General features: G+C 41.2%; 1 protein-coding gene across 1 annotated transcript; it reads right to left on the reverse strand.

Annotated features, from left to right (window-relative positions):
* Positions 878–10,844, reverse strand: LOC110435866. Its single transcript, XM_021461952.1, has 19 exons — positions 10,594–10,844; positions 8,537–8,646; positions 8,318–8,416; positions 8,103–8,230; positions 7,749–8,018; positions 7,175–7,356; positions 6,599–6,630; positions 6,251–6,349; positions 5,004–5,131; positions 4,641–4,913; positions 4,262–4,443; positions 3,274–3,305; positions 2,686–2,757; positions 2,449–2,592; positions 2,215–2,366; positions 1,858–2,139; positions 1,485–1,618; positions 1,242–1,319; positions 878–1,155 (listed from the first exon to the last, which is right to left on the reverse strand). Exons 2-19 carry the CDS (start codon positions 8,634–8,636, stop codon positions 1,020–1,022), a joined length of 2,523 nt encoding a protein of 840 aa, XP_021317627.1. The 5' UTR covers positions 8,637–8,646; positions 10,594–10,844; the 3' UTR covers positions 878–1,019.

Here is a 12,352-nt window from a genome sequence, read left to right on the forward strand (position 1 = left end):
GTAGTACACGAAAAGAATATATTGACCCTGATACACTGTACGGATATCAATAATTTTAGAATATGGTCTGTAATAATTTTTTGAAGCATGGGATCACATACGTAATAATTCAAGTGCACATGTCAATTATAAATTCAAGTGCACACATACGTAATAATAATTGTCATGTGCACAAATTTTAAAAAATATAGATAGATAGACTATAACAGAATATAGATATAGATAGAGAAGAGATAGAGATTGATACGTCCTTGTGAGCTAAGCCAAACCTCTTCCACTCTCTAGATGATTGTGCATCAAAGTGAGTTAGGAGTGATTCAAAAGTTCATTTATTCTAGCTGATTGTGCATCAAAGTGAGTTAGGAGTGATTCAAAAGTGCATTTATTAAGTGATTGTATCTAATGACATTTGGAATTGAAAGGATAGTTTTTCCGACAAGAAACCCCACTAATAATAAAAAAATAATGAAACCCAGACTCATTGAAGTAGACTGAGACATCACAATCGCAGCTTTAAGACTCAAGAACAGTATCTGGTTTGTCGTACCAACCTTTTCATGGAATTAAACTTCCTATGATCTTGTTGCGTTCATAGTTCGTATTTGGATATTTTAGATCTTATATATCTTTTTTTAGAATCTTATATCATCCCTTAGACAGCCTGATTAACTGATTCTATAGGAGTTTTAGTTTCAGGTTAGTTATGAATCGAGCCAGAAGCTTTATCAAAATATAACAAAGCTTTACCAAAATTTCGTAATGCTGCTACGGAAGTTGCACAGGAGACTACAAAATCCTAAGAATGCAAATGATCACCTGTTTTGCAGACTTGCGTCTTTGTATAACACTATAGATGCTAGCTAATGAAACTGCCGCATTGTTACAGATCCACATGAAAATAACTTCAGATTGCTTCAAGCACAATTCGGTACATGACTAATTTACAAGGAATAGTAAGTGAGATATCTTAAGTAATTTACAATTATATAGAAAGCATCTCAGACAAGCTCACAAAACGACTACTTCAGAATGTATATGTATCCACCAACGTACTCGAACTTGCTGCCGCTGTCTAGGACCCCACGTTCATATTCATCCAAATAAGACTTCTCAGGTTCATCTGGCTGACGCCAATATGGCCTAGGCACTGGCCACCTGTCATTAGTTTCCACGTATTACACTGTTATCAACAAGTTTATGCCAAAAAAAAATGCAATTATCAGTAAAAATAATCAGCGTACCAGTTCAGACTAACACTGCAATCTCCTTGAACACCACCCACACCATTTGGATTAGACAAACTGTCAACTCCACCAGTCCTATTTAACACACAAAAGAACTGATTCAGTAGACAATTACACTCGACTGAGCCTTCTACAAGATTCTTAGAAAGTACGTACGGATATGACAGCTTCAGTGCAAAATTGAAACCATAAGTCACTGACAAGCACTTAATAAATACCAAAAAGAAAAGGTAGACATACCATTTTTCCTTAAAACGTTCTAGGACATCAACAATATCATCACAAGACACAGCCGGGGTGCCCAATTTCGGGTCATAGAAGTTCATGCCAATAAAATTCCCATCAAAATCAACAAGAGGCCCTCCAATCCCAGCCTAAGAAGGTTACATTGAGAGTTATCATTCGTAATTCCAAATAGAAGTCAACCTCATATACTGATTTGAATTGAAACTACAGTATGCCTAGGCACTATGAGGGGGGTGGGTCGCCACAAGATGCCACAGGGTTTTAGTTACTACAGACGTTGCCTAGGCGTGGAAGGGGGAAGGAAACCGCAATGCCACAAAAACTATGCAGTCATATAAAAGAAGGCGGAAAATAACAGCAGCAATACCTTGGTGATTTCACATGTGGAGTAGATAAGCAATTTGCAATCAAGCGAGCCTGACCAGGCAACCAGTTTCCCACCTGAAGCCATTAATTTGCCCGTTTGAAAGCAACACCCTACAGACACCACCTTAGAAGACTCATATATCAAATTGCGTTTACAAATTGCAAGAGGGCAGGCACTATAACTCTTGAGTCTCTTGACACTGACTAGAGCCACATTATAATCTAGATTATAATGTATTAGTGACCCCTCTAGTAGTGGTCCTTTTGGATGTTTCACTTCAATCTGCAAAATGATTCAGTGAGAATCAATCAGCACCTTGTAAGAATCAACGATCACAAAATAATTAGGAGCACCAACCTTCAAACCGTCAATAACCTTGTTCTCACCATCGAAAGGATCAGAATTTCTAACCAAGCTCGCAGATGTCAGAATAGTAGAAACATTGTTATCTTGACATTTGTCATCCCAATCAATAAAAAATCCTGTGCAAGCAAAGAATCTCGTATTTCCTGGACACAGTAATTTTGATCATTAGGTAGTGATGACCATACAAGGTATGAAATGATAAAGAGAACACTATTGTAAAATCACCATTGAAAGAAGCAAGGGAGACAACATTTCTAGATATTCCTTTAGAAACTCTTTTCTCTAGTAGCTTCCAGACACCTTGACGATCATCCTTATCATACACATCACCAAAAGCCGTTTCAAAAGAATTTACCAAGATCATGTCCCCTGGTCGAAGATGCATGGTAAGTTGTTAGTGGTCTGGCATAGGAGTAAAAGGGGGCAATTAGTAGTCAAATAAATGTACACCAAAAGACTCACTCTTTGACGGCCTGGGATAACCCAACATTTTATGAACCTCATATTCCTGGTCAGTGAGAGCATCTCTATATGCTGGTGCAACAAGATGAAGTGTTTATCACTTGGATATGCTAATACAAATATAGTAAGTTCAAATAAAATTCCGGACATAATATCAGCATGTAGGACTTAGAATGGTATAGCAACTTTTGCAAACCCTCATCAGAAAGGAAATCATTGAACATGAACATGTCTAAACTTTTAAAAGACCAGTGATTGTTTTGGTGTGCTATATGCAACTATGAGTGCATATCTTGTGGTTGGTTTTATCTACACATGTGCAAAATAGTACTTTATTACAAAGCATGCAACTTAGCCCTATTTGCATGTGTAAACATATGCAACTTTATATTAGAGAAATCATTTTCTAAATTCCATCGCCTACACATGGACAAAATGCTACTACGAAATGATGTTAACTGGTTGGAGTCAAAACTCTAAATAAATTAATAATCACTACAGAAGTACAAATGAAAAGCTTTTGCACCCTTACAAATAAAATTGTATAATAAGACATCATTAGTGATCACAGAGTGACCACGTACTCACCTTCAGGGATATCATTTGTATGTCCTCCAACCCTATGGAAGAACATAAATGTGAGTAACTAACAGAAAAGTAAACAGAATATAAACGATACATTAATATGCAACACAACCATGAGTAGAATTGTAGGGAAAGAATGAAACAGACGCTTGAAGTTGTAGGGACATAAATATTTCAGAACAAAATACTATTTGAGCAAATGTACACAATATCTCTAGTCAATAGCACCAGTCCCTCCTAGAGTAGAAAAAATTTCCTTATTAGGCATGTCAATAAGGTTAATATCAGTATAACTGACACATGCCAATAGCACAGCTGGAGCTGGTGCAGGAGACCAAATTCTGATTCAAGGTAAGCATTAAAAACTGAAACTACAAATCACGAAAAAGCAAATAAAAGGAAAAAAAGAATCAATGTTTTCTGGCCCGCCTTGCCCACCTAGGCGCCCATTCTGCACGGCAATGGGGGGGGGGGGGGGGGGGGCGCCTGGACGCCAAAAAAAGGCGACGCCTTGATAACTATGAAACCAACATCTCCTTAACTATTTCTGGAGAACTGGGACAATCAACAGCATCTCCATACCCCCCACATATCTGCCCAGTCAAAAAAGCCCCAAAACAGAGCACACAACCTGGTCGTCCATGTCCTAATCGGACGATTAATCGCGATAAGTGGACGACTAATCGGACGACCAGGTTTCTAGTCGACCTGGTCGGGTCGGACCTCCTAATCGAGCACTCCTGACCGACTAGGACGATTAATCACGATTAATCGGACGACCTGAAAACATTGAAAAGAATTCAGAATATTGTAAATCCACTGGACCTCATACATTGCTTGACACATGGAAAAGTACTGAGGGATTCCACCGAGGCTCATACATTGTTTGACCAATCCACCGAATCTCACACAGCAATGGGCAAAGGGATAGCTGAGAGTATATGAACAAGGACAAACATAGACAAGCAAGTAGAAACATTTGAAGACATACCTCACCATCTTCAAATATTTAACCCGTGACAGAAATGCATTCCTTTCCTGTGATATCCGAAGTTGCCCCAGCCATTCGATAATTATATTACTTGGCATGAAAAAAGATCCTTCCGTAGATGAAAAAAGGTTCATGCCAACAAAGCTCCCAGAAAAATCAAAAAGTGGCCCACCTTCCCAAACCTGGGATGATAAGACAAAAGATATAAGGCTAAGGACTTCAATGGAACACAGAGCGATGTGGAACTTTATACTTGTCACCACGAACTTGTCTTGCACAAATTTTTAGCAGGTACTACAGTAACTAATTTAAAGTCATAGCGGTCAAAAGTGGTCTCATAGAACCAGAATGAAATACTCGAACTATAATCAAGGCGTACCTTTGATAATATACAAGTTGAGGACATAAGAGATTCACCATATTTACATACGCTTGGGCCACAAGTAAGCTTCCCATCTGTAGCCATTATCTTGCCAGAGCTGTCATGCCCAACAGCAACTACCTTAGAATTGGGCAGAATGGGTGGTGCGCTATGGAGAGGTACATTTTGAGCATCAAGGAAGGACATGATTTTGACAACTGCAATGTCATAATCTAAATTATGTTCTTCGAGAAAGCCTGTGATAGCCCTCCCTTTATGACGCACTTCGATCTATAAAGAAACAGCAAGGAAACAGTTAGGATGATCAATAATATCTTATAAATTAAAAAAGCAACATTCATGGTGATTATCAGGACTAACCTTCACATTAGCATGTCCTTTTTCTTCATTGTTTAAAGCTCTAACCAAATTTGCCGAAGTTAGAAACCTTGAAACATTCGCATTGCACTCTATAGCTATGCCAGAGGATGCAAATAGCACATTGTGTCCTGAACAACAAAACATAAATCATTCATAGCAAGCAATGTTTAAACATATATTTAGAGTGAAATACGTTGTGGGTCCTAAACTTGTCAAGGTTTGTCACTTTGATCCACAATGTTTAGGGCAGAACCAGTGCTGGAGGCTCCCAAATGAGTGCGGTCTGGGGAAGGGAAAACCGAGGCAAGCCTTCCCCCCGCAAAATCTGCGGTGCTTCAAACCCACAACCTGGTGACTCAGTGAGACAGCTCTCACCACTGCACCAGGCCTGCCCTTGTTCAGGTTTCATTGTTTTGATCCACAATGTCTAGAACAGAATAATTAGGCAACTAAACTTGTTCAGGTGCATCACCAAAGGTACAAAGCATGCAACGAAGAGCCCAGCTAATGGCATGGTCGTTCGGGCTTGCCAACGTAGACAGGTTAGAGAATAGATAACTTTATTGGTGAACTTTATAATCAACACCTTGCATATCTCTATAGATTGGAGGAAGAGGCTACCTATACAGATGGCAAAAAAAAGAGGGGGGGGGGGTACATCTAAGCGAGGCAAGGTTACTGACACCTTCTCTTGGATTGGCAATTGATTACATCAGATACATGGTTCTGCTTGTGAGCATAATTACGGTATTATATTATCTTTTTAGAATTACAGCCAACAGTTTGCATCAGATACATGATTCAGCTTATGAGCGTAACTGCAGTATGATCTTTTGAGAATTACAGCCAACAGTTTGATGCTTCCAGTGGAAGTGCACGAGTCACATCTGCCATGGCTGCATATTATACTTCTGGTGGAAGTGTTAAAACAATCTGATTACGGCTACGAGATCAAGTTATGATCATTTTATTGGCTTATATAAATAAACTTCACATGAGGACCAAAATGAAAGTCGAATAGATGGGCCAAATCCTGCCAAAACTCTCATTGGGCGAAGACCAAACAGGCACATCAGCAATCAGACCCCACAAGGCAAGATTTGGACCTTGACCACTTAGTTCAGTGACCTAACTATGATGTTCTAAACATCATGGACTTAAGTGACACCTTGACAAGTTCAGGAACCCACAGCATTATACTTCACTCTATTTTAACAACCAAAAAAAGAGTGTTCTAAGGTAATCACCATCAGATAACACAAGCGAGACAACACTTTTAGACAAGTTCAAAGTAACTTGTTCACTCAGCTTGCCCCATACACCTTGCTTAGAGTCCAACAAGTCACCTGGGTACATATGCAACTTTATATTAGAGAAACTATTTTCTAAAACTCCTGCGGTATATATTTTTTTGTTCTGTGCCACTGATTGGCATAATGTTATTAGTAATGTTAACTGGTCGAGCCAAAACCTCTACAACAAATTAATAGTCACTAGACAAAAACAGATGTAAAGGCTTTGCACAGCTTCCGAGAACCTTAAAAGAAAATTGCACAATAAAACAAATTTATTGATCGGAGTGGCTGTGTACTCACCTTCAAGGATATCATCTGCGAGTCCTCTGATCCTATGAAAGAACATCGACGTGAGAAACTCACCCAGAAGTAAACAAGATCAGAGTGGTACATTAATATGCAATGACACCATGAGTAGTATTGTAGGCAAGGAATAAACAAGGCACTTGAAGTAGTAGGATAAATAAATATTTAAATAGAATAAGACATTATTGAGCAAATGTTACACAACATCTCAAGTAAAGCACCATAATCCCATCTAGTGGCCTGAAGTAATAATTTCTTGTTAGACATGGCAATATGGTTAATCTCAGTATAACTATGAGGCACCGACACGTGCCAATAGTACCGCTGGCGTTGGTGCAAATATCTTGGTACAGGAGACAAGTCAAGTTCTAATACAGGGTAAACATTAAAAACTGAAAGTACAAATATCGATAAGTTAAAAAAAGAACGGCTTAAAAACCCCAGAATATAGTAAATCTACCGAGCCTCATATATTGTTTCACATACAGAACGCTAGGGGATAGTTGAGAGCAGATCAACAAGTAAAGGGACAAACATAGATAAACAAGTTAGAAACATTATAAGACATACATCACCGCCTTCAAATATTTTGTCCATCCCAGAAATGCATTCCTTTGCAGAGATGTCCGAAAATACTCCAGCCGCTCCATAATTATATCCTTTGGCATGAAAAAGGATCCTCCCATAGATGACAAAAGGTTCATGCCCAAAAAGTTCCCAAAAAAATCAAAAAGTGGTCCGCCCTCCCAACCCTGAGACAACAAGACAAAAAAAGGGCTAAAGGTTAAAATGAAACAAAATACAGTGATGTGACTTATTCCTGTCACCACCAACTTTTGCCCTGTACAAAATTTAACAGATACTACAGTTAATGATTTAAAGTCAACAGCGGTCAAAAGTTTTACTTGTTTCAGTTAGAAAGTTTCTCTAACATAAATCTAACAATATAAGTCCATTCACCTCAAATGAACAATATATGAGTCAATAGCAGTAAGAAGTTGTGTAGAGCAGTCATTTGCAACAAGTGAAAGGATATAGAAGGTGTACAAAAGAACATTATCATTTGTATTGAAGCAAAGATACAGTGCATATCATAACAAAAACAGATTATGTTTAAAATACTCAAATTGTAATGTAAGTGTACCTCAGATAATTTACAAGTAGAGAACATAAGTTCACAATCTTCATATCCCCTTGGATCACAAGTAAGCTTCCCACTTTTGGCCATTATTTTGCCAGAGATGTCATGTCCAACAGCTACTACCTCAGAGTGGAGCATAGCGCGCAGGGCGCGGTGGAGAAGTACCTTTTGAACATCAAGGAAGGATGTAATTTTGACAACCGCAATGTCATAATCCAAATCATATTCTTCAAGAAACCCTGTGACAGCCCTTCCTTTATGATGCACTTCAATCTACAAAGAAGCAAGGAAACAGTAAGGATGGTAAATAAAATCTTAAGGCAAATGGCAAGATAAGTGGTGATTAGCAGAGCCAACCTTCACGTTATCATGTCCGTTTTCTTCATTGTTTAAAGCTCTAACCAAACCTGCGGAAGTCAGAAACCTCGAAACATGTCCATGGCACTCTATAGCAATGCCAGAGGACGCAAATAGCACTGTGTCTCCTGAAAAATATCATAACATAACCATTCATAACAAACAATGTTTAAACATAGAATTTGACAACTGCAAGAGTAAAATAGGACAGTCACCATCTGATAAAACAAGTGAGACAACGCTTTTAGACAAATTTAAAGCAACTTGTTCACTCAGCTTGCTCCAGACGCCATCCTTAGAGTCCCATAATCCATCTGGGTAAAGAAATGTGATACAGAACAATTCTGAGTACTTAAAGCTGCTGAAAGAAAGAAGCACAGAAGGAAGAGGTTGAGTACTTAAAGCTGCTGAAAGAAAGAAGCAAAAAAGCAGACCTGAAAGCGATGACTTGGTTGCCTCTCGTGCAGAGCAGGTTCTTTTATTCTCATTTAAGCTTCTTGAGATAGCACCACCACTCCTTTTATTGGCCACCATCTTTCCAATACTAAAACAGAATTAAAAGAGGTTGAATCTCGGTGGGAAACTGTTGAGAAAATTGCATAAACCACCCAATACGTGACATGGAGTTTGAGATTCACATTAAATGATGAACAAGTCTCATCTTTAAACAAGTTTAACTTGGCTAGTTTGATCTTTCCTAGCTCAAAGCAGAATTGGCCAAAAGTATGTGCGTATTTGCGTGGTTTATGCAACAGAATTCAGTAGGTGGGTGGGCATTTGCAACAAGAGGTTATGGACAGTGTTCGACAAGGCAGAATTCCACAGTCACCTAGGCGATAGGGGTACGCCTCGTCTAGGGGGGGGGTAGGCGGTACCCTAGGCAGTGCAGACGTCGAGCAGCACCAGCAGAGGAGGGGACGACAGGGGGCAGAGGGCGGCGGAGCTGGGAGGTGTGGACGTCGGGCAGCTCTTGGGGAGGAGGGGACGTTAGGCGGCAGCGGCAGAGATGGAGGTGCGGACGTCTGGCTGCGGTGGCAGTGTGGGTGTTGGCTGAGATGGGCAGGGGAATGCGAGGCCTTGTTTAGTTCCCAAAAATTTTCAAGATTCTCCATCACATCGAATCTTACGGCACATGCATGGAGCATTAAATATACATGAAAACAAAAACTAATTGCACAGTTTATCTCTAAATCGCGAGATGAATCTTGTAAGCCTAGTTACTCCATGATTGGACAATGTTTGTCAAATAAAAACGAAAATGCTACAGTGTCAAAATCCAAAATTTTTTGCGAACTGAACAAGGCCCGAATGGATGCTGGATGGATGGATGGATAGATGGGATCCAAACAAGAGTTGGTCTGTTAGATTGGCCTGAGCTGCTTTGCTGGGCCTCTTTGTCTAACTAGGCCCAGTGGAGGAAGAGAATAAGAGAGAGGAGCTTTCGCCGCCGCCGCCGGTCGAGCTCGCCTCGCGCCTCCCCAATCTGCTCCCTCGCCGCCGGCCACTGCGACGAGTCCTTGACCCCGAGGTTCAAGCTCCTCACCTTCTACCTATTGTGTTCCTCTCGCGTTTGCTCCCAGCCGCAACCCTCCTATGCATGGTTTTTATGGCATCGCCTTGGCGTCCAGGCGATTTTCAAACCTGGGTGTTAGGGTCGCCACGACTTTAAGGGATATGAGCAACGACGGATTTGCAAATTCAGACCAAACATGTCAAACAAAATATTTCAAACATGTCAAGATAAACAATCAAATTTTTCATTCCACACATGAAAAAAAATTTCTCAAGAAACTGTTAGAAGCAATCCAACAAACACGATCTGAGAAAAATGTGACCCATTTTTTTTTGTGGGAATCCATGTCTTAGCCTAATATAGGTTGGTTTCCATTCTATATCTAGCAGGAGAGCACTTCTATACCCTAGAACGCAAATAAACCACCAAATCCAAACATCTCATGGGCGAAGGAAATCGAAGTTTTCGATACTAGCACGAAATAAACCAAACTTTTAACAGACTCGAACCGACTTTAGCTCTAAAGACCAAAGTTTTAAAAGTTTCAAACCGCCAGAGATGCAATCCGACAAAACGACCTCAACTTGCTAATGTCGATTTCCATAGTAACGATAGATAGAAGGGAGCTGACCTAGATTTGGCAGCGGCTGCGTTTGGATTCACATGGAGTATTATCACATGCAATCCAACCCCAAAATGCAAATCAAATACCAAAAAAGCCCCGATTTTTTAACAGGTTCAATCGCTAGAGAAAAAATCCGACGGACAAACGATCTAGACAAACGAGCAACCAAATCAATCGATTTTACATCGTTGCTTGAGGTACGCGAGTTGACGGAGGCGACTGAGTCGCACGAGAGCTGGGGAAAGTGGAATGAAACGAACATACGTCCGACCATCAACTATGCATAGATCTACAATCTCACGAGTGACCATAAATCTATCCATGAATCAAGAAGCTGACTAGTAGAGCCTTACCTTGGGAGCAGAGACTGGGGTGAGGGATGGCGCCGGCAGGGGAAGGCACCGTGGCTCCTGCTCGGCCAGATCCAGGGAAATAGCCGGAGGAGGGGAGCCGGCGGCGTGGATCCTCTAGCCGATGGTGAGGGAGGCGCAGACCCGCGGGCTGGCGAGGGAGATAGGCGGCGGCGCAGAGGGGGAGGGAGAGGGGGAGGTTGGGGGTGTGGGGGGTAGCGAGGGAGGCGGAAGATGAGGGAGCGCGAGGTTGTTCACGACAGGGTCACGGAAGGAAATCGTGGGCACTCTTTTTTGTGTGTTTTTTTCCCCCGAAGCCATTATAATTCTGGGCCTCCATGGTGCTTGCCATTTTCTACGCATCCGAGCAGCTTAGGCCCACTGTCAGCCCAGCGTATGTGTACCCAAGTTTCGACATGTTTGATAGCAGACCATAATAAGGCTGCCGCGGGCTCCCAGCTGCAACCTGCCGCGTGTTTGAGACTTGTTTAGTTAAAAAGAATTTGGAAAATCGACACCGTAGTATTTTTGTTTGTATTTGATAAATATTATTTAATTATAGACTAACTAGGTTTAAAAAATTCGTCTCGTCAATTCTGATCAAATTGTGCAATTGGTTTTTATTTTCGTCTATATTTAATACTCTATGTATATGTCTAAAAATTTAATGTGATGGACAATCTGAAAAATTTTACAATTTTTTTAGAACTAAACAAGGCTAGAACTAAACAAGGCCTTGATGTTGCTGGCCTAGCCTCGGAGCCTACGTCGCACGGAGCTCAAAGCAGGTTGGGCCAAGCTCTAGGAAAGGAACCACATCGCTTTTTTGAGGGCCCCGCTGTTTTGAGAGCAAGTATTATTATAGTGAGCTATAAGTAGACTAAATGTTGAGGTAGAAGAGGGAAGAGAGGAGAGAGAAGCAGCATGTTGTAAGCTTGTAGCTAGTTTAGGCGTAGAAACCAAGAAAGAGGTAAGTAAGTCCTGTATTAATGGTGAATAGCTATATGGGTGAGCTAGGAGAAGGCTAAAAAAATCTTACACCCAACAAGTGAGATGTATTATTAAACTTACCCTTAGCGGTCCTTGAGCTCTGGTAGATGGATAGAGTTACCTCACCTTCCTCGCCGCTCCGCTCCACCCATACGCGATGAGAAGACGAAGACAAATCACCTTGAGCGGGTTGTCCAAAAGGTGGGTCCGCGTCGGAGTGATGGCGTCCATCGATTCGTCTCCCTCCTGTTGCCGATGCTCGCACTTGTCGTGGTCCTCCTGCTGGCGCTATGCTCCCGCGGTGGCGACGCTAGGCCACCGCTGCCGCTCCACGGTGTGCGCTAAAGCAGTGGCACCTTGACAAGCTCTGGGACAACGCGACGCTCATGCACGGTAGGAATCGTGACCTGGTGCCTGGTGGTGTGCAGAGGCCACGCGCGGGGGGTGGCCATTGCCTTGCTAATCAACGTTGCGTTTGTGAACAGAGGCTACTGTAACATCCTGCGTGTTACCGCGTAATTAACCACTGAAACTATGTCATGAGCATCATATTTATGGTTGTAAATGCATGTGTGAAATCGTAAAGAAAGAAAAGCTTAGAGAAATCGAAAATTCAAAATCAATCTCTTGTCTCGTTGTAATCGTATAAGGTTGAACTTGTAATTTTCACATATAAGGTTGAACGTTCAAAAGTATCTTAATAAAAGTGTTAGTATAAATCTTGAAGAAAGCAATGCAACTTGCGGCATCGAAAAATAATGTCTCTAGCTAG

Source organism: Sorghum bicolor, chromosome 1 (assembly GCF_000003195.3).
Source record: "Sorghum bicolor cultivar BTx623 chromosome 1, Sorghum_bicolor_NCBIv3, whole genome shotgun sequence".
Lineage (NCBI taxonomy): Eukaryota > Viridiplantae > Streptophyta > Magnoliopsida > Poales > Poaceae > Sorghum > Sorghum bicolor.